General features: G+C 39.4%; 2 protein-coding genes across 4 annotated transcripts; both read right to left on the bottom strand.

The window, feature by feature from the left end:
- LOC109820033 (RHOMBOID-like protein 10, chloroplastic) lies at positions 1,325-9,136 on the bottom strand. 3 transcript variants are annotated; one of them, XM_020386085.1, is made up of 10 exons: positions 8,890-9,136; positions 8,511-8,707; positions 4,045-4,167; positions 3,866-3,920; positions 3,712-3,792; positions 3,513-3,609; positions 3,339-3,406; positions 2,007-2,105; positions 1,887-1,928; positions 1,325-1,777 (listed from the first exon to the last, which is right to left on the bottom strand). In XM_020386085.1, the coding sequence occupies exons 1-10, from the start codon at positions 9,070-9,072 to the stop codon at positions 1,634-1,636; spliced, it is 1,089 nt and encodes a 362-aa protein (XP_020241674.1). In that variant the 5' UTR covers positions 9,073-9,136; the 3' UTR covers positions 1,325-1,633. The 3 variants fall into 3 exon arrangements, with proteins under 3 accessions (XP_020241674.1, XP_020241675.1, XP_020241676.1); XM_020386086.1 differs by having other exon boundaries at positions 8,511-8,704; XM_020386087.1 differs by lacking the exon at positions 4,045-4,167 and having other exon boundaries at positions 8,890-9,132.
- Positions 9,825-10,433, bottom strand: LOC109821521 (crocetin glucosyltransferase 2-like). Its single transcript, XM_020387705.1, has one exon. The coding sequence runs from the start codon at positions 10,431-10,433 to the stop codon at positions 9,825-9,827; it is 609 nt and encodes a 202-aa protein (XP_020243294.1).

Here is a 12,743-nt window from a genome sequence, read left to right as displayed (position 1 = left end):
GTTACAGGTAGATGTATCTGAGTGAATTTGGATACGGGAGATGAATTATATAGAAATTAAAGCCAAATTTAGTGTCAGTATGTCAATACCTGCGATTGCAATTGGTACGACAGGAGTTCGTGCCATATACTTCTCTAAGTTACAACGACCGTGAATAGAAGTTGGCTTAATATTTGTAATTCATTTTTAAAGCTTGAAACCCAATTTGGTCCTGGTTTCTGATTCTGCGGAGTACTAGAGCATGGATAAGCTTGTGCTATGAAAGGCCACGACGATAGCTGACTCGCTTAATTAGAGTAGCTTTCTGTCGTAGTGATTAGCGTTATGATGGCCATGTTATATTACTGAAGAGTTTCTCTTTGAATAGCTGCTAGAGCTCCTGTACAATTAGTATTAGCGTGTAAGGGGCCCCCTGCCAGTGCCGTGTAAGCGCTCCCTGCCAATGCCCTTTTTATCCCCATCCGATTTGATGAGCCTTGGATGTTGAAATTAGGTTCCCAACGCGTTACGTATTATTATTACTATTATTATTATTTATTTTTTGCTTACATTTGGAGAGAGAATTAGAGAGCCATTTTCTCCTTTTTTTCGGAGTGACTTTGGCGAGTTCTTGAGGGAGAGAATTTTTTCTTCTTTTTCTTTTTTTATGATGATGAGAACCATGCAAAGGTCGTAGAAGAGAGAAAATAGAGATAAAAACGAGATTCTTTTGCCACAGGGGTTCTTATTGATATAGCTTGATTATTATTATTATTATTATTATTATTTTGGGCATGTGTAAAGCTTTTTTATATTGTCTTGTAATTCTAATGAGTTTACTAATTGATTAGTAGGTCATGCAGAAAGGGGCTTTTTTCCATTTCTTTTCTGCACCATGCATGAGCAGTTGAGGGGTTAGTTTGAAAATTATAGCTCTTGTATCTGTGGTGTAAACCACCGACTCATAAAGGGGCAACTCTAATAGGATCCTTATTTTTTTCTTTCAGGTCATTTCTTTAGTAAATTTAATCTTCTACAATATTCCTATTTATGAACTCCATCCCTCATTACTTCATTAATTATATTCTATCACTTCTCCCATCTACTACTGTATACCATTTGACCTTGGTTGCAGGTGCCCGAAACATTTCATAAGTTCTTCCTCACGGTTCCAAGTCCTAATCCAAAGCAAATCTTTATTTTACTCATTTCTTATCTAATCTAACCCCTTTATGTACTCCCAATTTTCTATGCACAAGTACCTACCTGAAGAAATCACAATTAACGGAACAACAGCACAATCAAAAGGAACACCGGAAGTTGAAATGCACTCAGAGCACAGGGATAATGAACGCTTCCGTCTACAATATCTAAATTGGATGTCCGGGGAATCTTCACCAACATTAAACATGTGAAAACGGTGAAAGAGGTCTCAGCGGATGTCATTACAACTTACTTATACAACAAAGATGAATAAAATTTACATCTATCTTTTGTACAACAATTAAAACTTCGCCCTTTGAATCTCTCTAAAGGGCCACTTTGCTTCAGAAATCCACGTGCTTATCTCTTTATGCGATTTCCCCCACCATCTTGCAGCGTCCGAGACATGACGAATTATATGCAGCTATGACCCAATACCCGATGACTTGCTCTAGTTTAATCTTCTCCTATTGATGAAATGAGAGATTGGAGGTCTGTCAACAAAAACTGACCCTCCATCTTTAAGCTTGATTTCGTACTTCCACGCAGGGCCAAGAACCCACGACATAGCAGCTCCACCTAGTAGCCCTCCCAACTGAAAAACAAAGTGTATGAAATTCAGTTGCAGAAAGGTTTTAATGCAAACGATAAAAGAAGGAAGCATCTTGCTCAAAAGAAAAGTGAAAACTGGTGTGCTAACTTACATGACCCCAATTATCGATGCCTCTAGACACAAGCCCAATAACCTGCAAATATGAATTTTCATATCACAGGGGATCAACATTTTTACTGAAAAGATATTGAGGCAGAAATCACTTTGTTACCATATTAAGGGCTATCACACGAGCAATTTCCTCTAGATCCTGCTTTCCTCCTCCCAGCAGACTTCTATGTCTCAAGACAAACACTGCGAGAGAACCCACCTTAGTAAGGAGGGGGGAAAATAAAAGAAAACAAATAATATCAGTATTGTTTACTTTATGATCAAGTATAACCATATCAATCTATGTAGATATGCACAAAAGCAAATAATATCAGCGTTGTTTGCTTTTCTAGGTACAGAAGATGGACCGAACCAAACTGAATAGATTGGGAGATTTGGATAGAGCAACAAAAGCTAATTGTGCTTTCTAATACATACATTAGTCAATATGATTGTCTAAGAAACCGAGGCATTTTTTCATTGTAGTTTCGGTTTCAGTAAAAGAGATGTAATTCTTGAAGGATATGAGGGAGTTGGAATTAATTTCAATGTTGGACTAAGTATTTTCTTCGAGGGTCAAAAAAGCTTCCTAGTTTTCCTACTACACAACTATCTCCTTTTAAATCCTTCTATTGGTTAAAAACACCAACAGATGAAATTCTTGTGTTTTCGGATAGAGTGAATTTGGTTAGTTGAAATTCATTATGTAGGATTGTCGAGCAAATTACTATGTCCACCCGCTGCTGGTACCAAAACTCACAAAACGGAACAGGTTGGTGGGAAGAAGATACATTAGTAACATTGTTTAAGCTCACTTGATCTCCCAAAGTAACCTACAGTTAAAAAAGAGTCCAAATATGACAAAAAATTATAGGGAACTGCATTCCTCTTGAACTTTTTAGAGTCAAAATAAAAGAAAATAAAAAAACTCCGAGCATAAGCTAAAGATGTGAAACCACTAAATTAAAGACAAGAAAAAGAGTGGCATGTAATATAGACTAATTCAAAAAACTATATTGAGGGGAAACAATCAGATGACGTAAATTATTCTATGCAGCAGGTTGGTTAATTCAACTAAAATTTGCTGATGGAAGAACTAATTCAAGTTGATAAGCAAGTGCTCGCCATAGTAGTGAAAGAAGGAATATCCATTTATTTTCAAAATGATATCAAAAAAGATGTGGCCGTTCACTAAACTGGTTGTATAACTATTGCTACTTTCTACAAATAACAATGAAAGAACTGGTTTAAGGCCATCACACAACCAACTCAATACATGAGCAGCAAGATGAGTTAGCAGCTTATATTATTTCTTCCCTTCGAAAAGTTACAAACTTATCACTATTAATATATGCTATCAAAAGAGAGCAATAACATCATGTAAAAGTCTAAATTCTGAGAAATGACAAGTCACCACATTATTGAAACAAACTCATGACTGTCTCAAACTTACTAATCCAAAGATGGCTCCCGATGCACCAACAGCAGGAGATTGGCAGAACCGGTAGCTCACCAGCGTACCTAGTTTTGCAAAAAGTTTATATCAGGACTTAAAAATCAAAATAGAGCACGTCATGAATAAATACTAACATTTTCCATCATCCAATGCAATTGTGTAAGTTGTTACTTGCTATTGCTGAAGTGAAGTATACTGCAGTAAACCGTCTAGGTCCACTCAATTGCTCCACAGTAGGGCCAATCGAGTTCAAAGAGTAACAATTGACCTGTAAAAGTTATTTTTTTTCAAGCTGATAATCGCATTCTATAATCAGTTACACGATTAAAATGATAATAATAATAGGAAGAAAAGAACAGAAAATACCAACCAGGAGGTGTGCAATATTTGCATGAAGAAATGACGACGTAGCCAATCTCCACAATTGTCCTTTATCGATCAGACTGTTGACCTATTTCATAACTGATATAATCAAACATGAGATAATGTGCACAGAACAGCAAGTTTACAGAAATGTTCCTAACCTTAGCTCCCCACAAAGTTAACCTCCCTTGAGAAGCAACCTGTGCAACATAGACCCTAGCAAGAGAAAACACAACAAGTGGAGACAAATGTTTTAAGTCCAGTACACAAGATAATATGCTAAAAATATACATATGGTACAAATGTTCCATATGCTCTAACAGAAAAATTCGAAACCCACCTTTGTAATTGTGTCCAAAGAATAATGTCTTCGGGGTTGGAAAAGACGATGGTCCAAAGAAATACAAAAGGAATGGAAGTGTACAAAATTGCGGAAGGTAGCAAATGGAAACAATATCTACAACTGCAGTAAAATAATATGAAAGAAACATTCTCCTATAATTATTTTCAGAAGAATCCAGTAATGGCTATTTACATTGGCAAGAATATGTTGAGGTGAAAACTAAACAAATCTGAAGTAGAAAAAATAGTTTTAGTTTTCAACAAAAGCCAGCACTGTAAAGGGCGATGCCCTTGTGATTCAGTAAGTCTTGAGCTCCAACTGGTTAATTAGTAGTACATATAAGAAACAAAGGGAAAAGAATAGAGATACAACTGAGCTAGAAGTATCACCCAGTCTTCTTTGCCATTGATGGCTTTTCAAAGATGCGACGTGTAACCTTGGACCTAATACGGTTCATTTCATTTTCTAAGCAAATTCCTCTTCTCTATTCAGTTTATAGTGTCAGGTGTAATTCTAAAGGCTTAATATGAGAATGCTTGGATGTGCCAAGAATTGTGTAGACTGCAATATGAGCCATTTACTATTCAAGTTTTCTCACACTATCAGTTAATGGTGCACTGGGCTAAATTCTTGTCTACAGATGTTGAAGGTCTTTGCATGTAGAATTTCATAGAAATAACTCCACAGGAAGGAGATTTAGCTTGGATGCAAAGCATCTTAGCATCTTCTGTAAAAGATAGTTACTGAAGGCTAAAGGGGTCAATTCAACCAAGAGAATTTTATAACTTGCTTCTGAGTTCTCTGTAAAAACAACATCACCAGAATTTGTGTACACATGTATTCTTCTGGCTTTCTTCGGACCCGGTAATGGTATCATCATACCAACCAAAGAAACTTTATCAGGGACATTCTACAATTTTTAGGTTTATTTTATTTTATTTTGAGAATAGGAAACTGTCCAACATAACAAAGGGAGCTGAAACCCAATAAATCCCTTCCATGGGAGAGAATTGAAACATCAATTCAAGCTTGAGATGTAAAATTAAGCGATGCTGAATATGAGACTCCAACATAGGCCATGCTGGATTTCTTACATGCCATTCTTGTAACTTTTTTCAAAAGCTAATGACCATGTTCTAGAAAACAATATGCCAAACCATGCAGTTTGGTGCCATATACCACACATGAAAAAATGTCCAAAAAGGAAAGGGAACAGAGAGAGGGATCTTCCACCATTCACTTCCCACTGTTGCTTCAAATAGAAGAGGAAAATATTATATATTAGGGTAGGGTTCAAATCCCTAACCCTTTTTTATAGTGAGAAACAAGTTCGACCCACTCAGCATGTTAGGTCTAGCATTCCTCCCTCTTCTTCATGATTGTGGCAGAGTAATCCATGAGACAGTAGTGACAAGAGGTGATGACCGGGCGGCAATCAACAATTGTTGGGGAGTAATCAGCCCCACCCTAGAGTTGATGAACTTTAAACAAAGGCTAGGAGCCAATTTTAAGCCAAAAGCTGTAGCTATTAGGTATTCGCCCCAACCCCTATTTCAAACCCATCATTTTTTCTTATCCTAACCGATGTTGGACTATAGTCACATATACACTCACATATGAATGACTTCAGCATCTCCCCCTTAATTTATGAGTATAGTCCAATCTTCCACTATACTTTAATCTTTCATGGGATTCACTAACTTGGTCTGAACTGTCAACCATGCATTCCGCACATGGCTATCAAATATCCATAGGATCTTCCACTACTTAACTCGTGGCCGTCACTTCTCTTGTGGCTAACCAGATCATTTCACTCTTACAGGCATCCGTTGGTTAACTTGACTTGGCCACTTCACTTGTGGCATTCGGGCTTCACATTGTACTTTACTTTTATTTGGGCCATAACCTTAGATCTGATATCATTGTTGGGAAGTAATTGAACCTAATCCAGAGTTAATGGGCTTTATATATAGGCTAGGAACCAATTTTAACCTAAAAAGCTACTAGACATTGACCCCAACTCTTATTTTAAACTCATCTCTTTCTTATCCTATACGATGCAGGACTATACTCACATATTAATGACCTTAACAACAACAATCAGTGGCGATAATAACAACTGGGAAAAAGAACTCTTTTGTTTCTCCCCCTTCTAGTCCTGTTCTACTCTTCTTTTCTTCTCAGTTGCATCCAGGGCACATACTATATGCCAATTTCTATGAGTTTGGCTATTGTATTTGTATGCACATAAACCATATTCTACAACATTGGTTAATGAGAAGAGAAAACTAGACAAATCACCAAATAGAAAAATTTGATGAGTTTCTTTTTTTTCTTGCAAGGCAGACTCCCTCATAGAGAAGAATGAACCAGCATTAGCACCCAGATGGAACTCTTTCCAACTAAGAGAATATGTATGGTAGTTGAAAAACTTCCTGGTACCAAAATATATTTATCTAAGACTAGGACAAGACAACAATAATCAGTAAGGTAAACAGACTATACAAACCCTAAAGCCTCACTTTTATCTTAGTCTTAGTGCAAAAACAAACAACCCACATTATGTTTTAGATTTCCATCCAACTTCCTCCAAAATACGTCCCCCCCCCCCACGAACGACGCTAAAAGAGCTATTCCACTGAAAAGTAAACTATGGTTTCAAGGCTGCAGGCTAGCAAAGTGGTGGAGGATTAAAGTTAGGGTTTTCATTGCATAAACATAATATACCTTGATACAGTGTCAATCTTGAAAACTTCCAATGAGGATTGTTAGCTCCTTTTCCTTGGAAATACATCTAAAACAAATATTTGAATTTTTGTTCAAAATATATTCTTCTCCATAACATCAGTGTTTTAAAAGCAAAAGGAAAGGTCAAGGCGATGAGGTCCTATGTTGCCTGAGGCGAGAGACGCCAAAAAAAGGCGATCACCCAAGTGAATCAAGGTGATAAATATTCCAAAATTCATAAACATTATAAATAATATGCAAATATCAATAAATAGCAACAAGATAAATTAATCATAGCCAAAATTTCATAAACCATCTAAATGTAGTAAGTAACAAATACTGAATAGTAATATTAACTAGTAAGTAAGTAACAAATACTGAATAGTAAGTAAGTAAGTAACAAATTAATCATAGCCAAAATTTCATAAACCATCTACATGTAGTAAGTAACAAATACTGAATAGTAATATTAACTAGTAACTGCTAACATAGATAAGTAAGCAGCAATATTTGAACTTTAAGGTTCAAATTGTGGCATGTCCTCAAAATGATATAGCTAATAAAGTGCATTACGACAAAAAATAGTGAAAAATCGACCAAGAAAAGAAACACGAAACTTCAATTATGAAAACAAACTTGACTTTATTGAACACCTTTCACACCTTCAAAATTTTAAAATAGAGAAACACTTCATGCCTTAGGCAAGTGTCTGAGGCACCAAGGTGAGATCATGAGGCACCAAGGCAAGCTCTTGAGGCTCCAAAAGGTACTCGCCTTAGTAACCTTCATCGCTTGACAATACACAATGCGCTAAGTTACAAGATCGTCTCGTCTGAGGGCCTGAGTTGCATCGCCTTTAAAACACTACACGACACCTCATCATTTGTGAAATTCAAATGGAAAAGTACTCTTCATCACTTGATGTTCTTGTATTCTTCTTTAATCACCCTAAAAAGCTAGATATTCTTTTGCTTTTGGAATTTGTAAATTTTGAAGAAGATTTGAGTGTTTTTTCAGGACATGCACACAACTCTCCTTTTGACATTCCGTTCCTCTCATATTACCAAGATTTTATCAGTCGTGTAGATTTGGGGTGGGCGTGTGTGTATCTGAATGCGCAAGCGTATTACACTCCTCATGTAGTTTAATCTAACATTGTGTTTCCCGAAGTGGAGTTTGTAAAGTTTTGTTGAAATGGTATTCTATTCAAACAACCAAGTTTGCTTTAGAAAGATAAGCATTACCGAAATACTATCATGAAATAATATCAGACATGTTTGTTTGCACTAATTTCTTTGTGTTCACGTGCCTCGTCTAATTTATCCTGAAATTAAGTTGTGGTGGGAGCTCATCTGCACATATTGTTGAATATCGGTGGCACTTAAACGAACCTGGGGACTACTGCAGCATCAAAAAATTATTTGTCATTCTTCACAAAGAGGTGAAGGTCTTTCTCACTCAAACGGATTTCATTTATCATGTCCCGTGCTTTCCGTTCTTTCTTTTTTCTCTTCACTTCCCCTGTCAAAGCTGTTAGTTTGCAGTTGACAAGCATATCTATGCGCGTGCTCAATAAAATGAGTGCGAGTAACTGTTCTCAACTCATAAACTGTCATGTATTCATTTACAATTTTACATGCATGGTCAATGGAGACAGAATTCACTTAATAGAATCAAGTTTGAAAAGAGGAAGGATCAACATTTGTGAAAAGCACGCTGAAGAGTCAGAAACTTACAGAACATTAACGGCGAGGATAACATTTGTCCATAGCCTCCCGCGGGCGTAGTTTCCTCTGGAGGCATCAGACTGAAACTTGTGTCCCTTCTCGGACCCCCCTCCATTGAAAAAAGAAAAACATGATGTTGAAAGGGCATCAGCAAGAGTTCTTTGGTGCCAAACATCATGGATTTTGCTCAAGAGATATCCTTCCCGCTGAACGCAACAACACAGGCAGAAGGATCAGAAATTAGTGATAAAAAGGTTTTGTAGTCATAAAATTCAGAAGAACTTGCTTTCATAGAATTAGGGCTATCGTCAGCTTTAGGTTACAATTTACAGGATAAGGCACGGCTAATTCAAGACGTGTGCGTACGAAATTTGAACCAGAATCGTACCGGCGTCGGGTGAGGGAAGAGGGCAAGGTGGAGACGGGCGGTGCAGCGGAGGCGGAGGAGGCGGCCGAGGCGGAGGGCGGAGGCGACGGCGATGAGGCGGGCTGAAGAGCTGAGCTGTCCTTTTCCAGATGATGAATCACTAGCGAAGGACGAGAGCCATGGATGAGGAGGGATCGCTGCCATCGTGCCCGAGCAAAATAATAATAATAATAGTCAAAGAGAGGAGTGATTTTTTTTCCTCCGGAAATGGAGAGGAGAGAGCGGATACAGGTGGGGCCAGGAGTGTTAAAACTGTATCGGTATCGGACAAAATATCCGAAATTACTCAGAATCTATGACATGATTACAGATATAGTTTTGTAGGAAGATATCCGGATCCGTATCCGAAATATCCAAATGCATATTAGTCATACTCTAGATAGTTTTAGTTCTTAGATTATGGATTTATGGTTAATTTTGATGATCAAGATGTCTAATCTTAGCTTTTCAGTTATAATGAATATATTAACAAACTCTTTTGTATTACATGAACTATGTTTTTCTCAATACTACCTAGTTTTCTCATATTCGTTTTGTATCTACATGCATATCCGCATGGATATGAATTTTCTTTACCGAGACATATATGTATCTATATCTGTATCCGAGATGGATAAGCGGATAAGGATATGATAAGCATCATATCCGAGCTGTATCCGGACCGAATGCACCCTATCCCTCTCTCGCATAATACTTCTACATTTTCAATATATTTCTCTGCATTTTTCTTGCACAGATCAAAACAAATCCTATCATAATACTTGATATACAAGCAAAATTTTCCTAATAATACGAAAAGAACAATAAAACCTTCAAATTATTTCATTTGCTATCTCAAAATGGTTCAGAACATCTCGCTTAATTAGCTAGGTTATCACTCCCTCCACACGCCCCATTCAAAAACTCGACAAACTCTTCCAACCCCTGATTTGAACTCCCTCTCTCACCGCCGCCTCTACCGCCGCCTTCCACCTCCTAGCATTCTCCCTCATCTCGCCACTCCTCTCCACCTCCATCACCTCTTGTACACACCTCTCAATCTCAAAGTCGTCGATAAATCCCTCTCTTGCCCTTGCTCTCACCCCAACTCTCCAAAAATCCTCCACATATTTTGCATTCCTTGGATGATCTGTCCACTGAGGCATTGCCACCATCGGCACTCCTCTGTTTAATGCCTCCAGCGTTGAATTCCATCCACAATGTGTCACGAAGCACCTTATACTTTCGTGAGCCAGCACCGCAAGTTGCTGGCTCCACGAAAGTATTAGTCCTTGTTTATTGTCACAAACGAAATCTTCTGGTAGTTTGTGTTGCTCCGACGAGCGGATAATCCATAAGAATGGTTTCTTGGTGGAGAGGAGGGCAGAGGTGAGGGCGGAGACTTGGTGGGGTGAGAGGGTGTCGGTGTCGAAGCTGCCGAAAGAGATGTAGATGACGGATGATGGGGGTTTTGATTCGAGCCATGTCTTGCATTTAGCGCTGTCGGATGATTGGATTAGGTTCATGCCATAGTTCGAGGATTGCTCGTCGTCGACGAGGGATAGGGGGACTGTTGGGCCGATGGCTCTTGCATCATATCAGAGCCTGGATAGGATCACCGCTGTGACTGTATATGTTCCAACCGGGAAGCGCTTGTATAGTAAGAAGCAGTCATCGATACAATTGGTATTGTTGGTCTTAAGAGTGGAGACCCAAACCTAGAATCAAAATCAACAATAGCATAAAAATTCAAGACAGGCCATAGGTGTGGTCTGCACCACGCCAGGGTGTGGCAGAATCTGCCCTGTCTGCCATGGGTGTGGTCTGCGCCACACCAGGGTGTGGCAGAGTCTGCCCTGTCTGCCATGGGTGTAGTCTGCGCCACACCAGGGTGTGGCAGACTCGTTTTAGAATCCTAATCTGTTTGGGATTGTGTTTTGTTATAAATAGAAACACGTCCCTTTAGGGTTTAAGAGAAAAAAAGAGCACGAAAAAAGAGGGTTTTGAGGGCTCTTTGAGGTTAGAAATCTTAGAGAAAGAGAGGCCAATTGTAAGCATTGTAATCTTCTTCAAGTAATCAAAGAATTGTGTGGTGTGGCTCCCGAGGACGTAGGCACGTTGCCGAACCTCGTTAAATCTGGTGTGTTCTTTCTTGTTTACTTTCCTACAAGTTTTTATTTTTGATTTGTGATGAATTTCCTTCTTGCTCAACTCTCAAACACAAGATCCAGAAGGGTACGGATTTGATTTGATTATTTCGAATCCCCAATAACTGGTATCAGAGCTTCATTCAGCAATTTGTGTAAAAGAGAGCCATGGTAGAGGAAAGCAAATCAAAGATTGAGAAGTTTGACGGTTCAGACTTCGCCTACTAGAAGTCGTAGATGGAGGACTACCTGTACCAGAAGGACTTGTATCGCCCGTTGATGTGCAAGAAAAAGGGAAAGAAGAAGGAATAGTCAGATGGTGATTGGGAGGTACTGGATAGGAAGGCTCTAGGACAAATCCGGTTGTCGCTCGCCAAATCAGTAGCTCATAATATTCTGAGGGAGAAGACGACGGTGGGGCTTATGGAAGCGTTCGCGAAGATGTACGAGCAACCGTCGACAGCAAACAAGGTGCATCTAGTCAAAACTCTTTTCAACCTCAAGATGGCAGAAGGACGGTCCTTCACGATACATCTCAGCGAGTTCAACACAATTGTTGATCAGCTTATCTGCATGGACATCACGTTTGATGACGAAGTGCAAGCCCTATTGATTCTATCGCAGTTGCCGGATAGTTGGGCAGGTTGTGTGACGGCAATCAGCAATTCGGCGGGGAAGGAGACGTTAAAGCTGAGTGAGGTTGTTAGCATGATTCTATCCGAGGAGGTTAGAAGAAAATCGTCCGAATCAGAAGGTTCAGGTTCAGCTCTAAGTTTCGAGCAGAGAGGCAGAAGCCAGAAGAAAGGAAACCAGAACAGGAATCGGTCGAAATCAGTAAAGAAGAGGTCGAACTCGAAGGTTAGGCCTATCAAAGGAAAGTGTTGGAACTGTGGTCAGGAGGGCCATATGTCTTCAGTCTGCAAAGGTCCAAAGAAGAATGCGGGTGAGCAGGAGGCTCATATCGTGCAGGATGCCTTGATTCTTACAATGGACAGTGACTCGGATTCTTGGGTCATCGATTCAGGAGCCTCTTTCCACGCCACTGCTAGTAGGAAGATATTTTAGAATTATGTAGCAGGGGACTTTGGAAAAGTATATTTGGGGAACAACGAGCCCTGTAATATTGTTGGAAAGGGTGCAGTGTAAATTCAGATGAAGGGATCTAAGTGGATCTTGAAGAACGTGAGACACGTGCCGAAACTGAAGAGGAATCTTGTTTCGGTGGGACAACTTGGAGCAGAAGGCTATGTTTCGATATTCACTGGGGATTCGTGGAGGATCTCCAACGGTACGATGATAGTTGCTCGAGGTAACAAACTAGGAACTCTCTACCTCACCTTACATGCGAGTGACACCCTCGCAATTACAGCCAGCAAAGAGAGTACAGATCTGTGGCACAACAGGCTAGGGCACATGAGCGAAATGGGGATGAAGATTTTGCATTCACAAGGAAAGCTAACCGGGATCGACGCCGTGGAAGTCGGGGTTTGTGAAGACTGCATCTTTGGGAAGCAGAAGAGGGTTAGTTTTCAGAAAGATGGAAGGCCACCTAAGGCTCAGAAGCTAGAGTTGATTCATATAGATGTATGGGGTCCAGCCAGTGTGTCTTCTTTTGGCGGTTCGAGATATTATGTCACCTTCATCGACAATCACTCGAGAAAGGTGTGGATCTACTTCATGAAGCACAAG

The sequence above is a fragment of the Asparagus officinalis genome, chromosome 8, assembly GCF_001876935.1.
Source record: "Asparagus officinalis chromosome 8, Aspof.V1, whole genome shotgun sequence".
Taxonomy (NCBI): domain Eukaryota; kingdom Viridiplantae; phylum Streptophyta; class Magnoliopsida; order Asparagales; family Asparagaceae; genus Asparagus; species Asparagus officinalis.
Note: the sequence above shows the minus strand (reverse complement) of the source record. Positions and strands in the feature narration are given on the sequence as shown.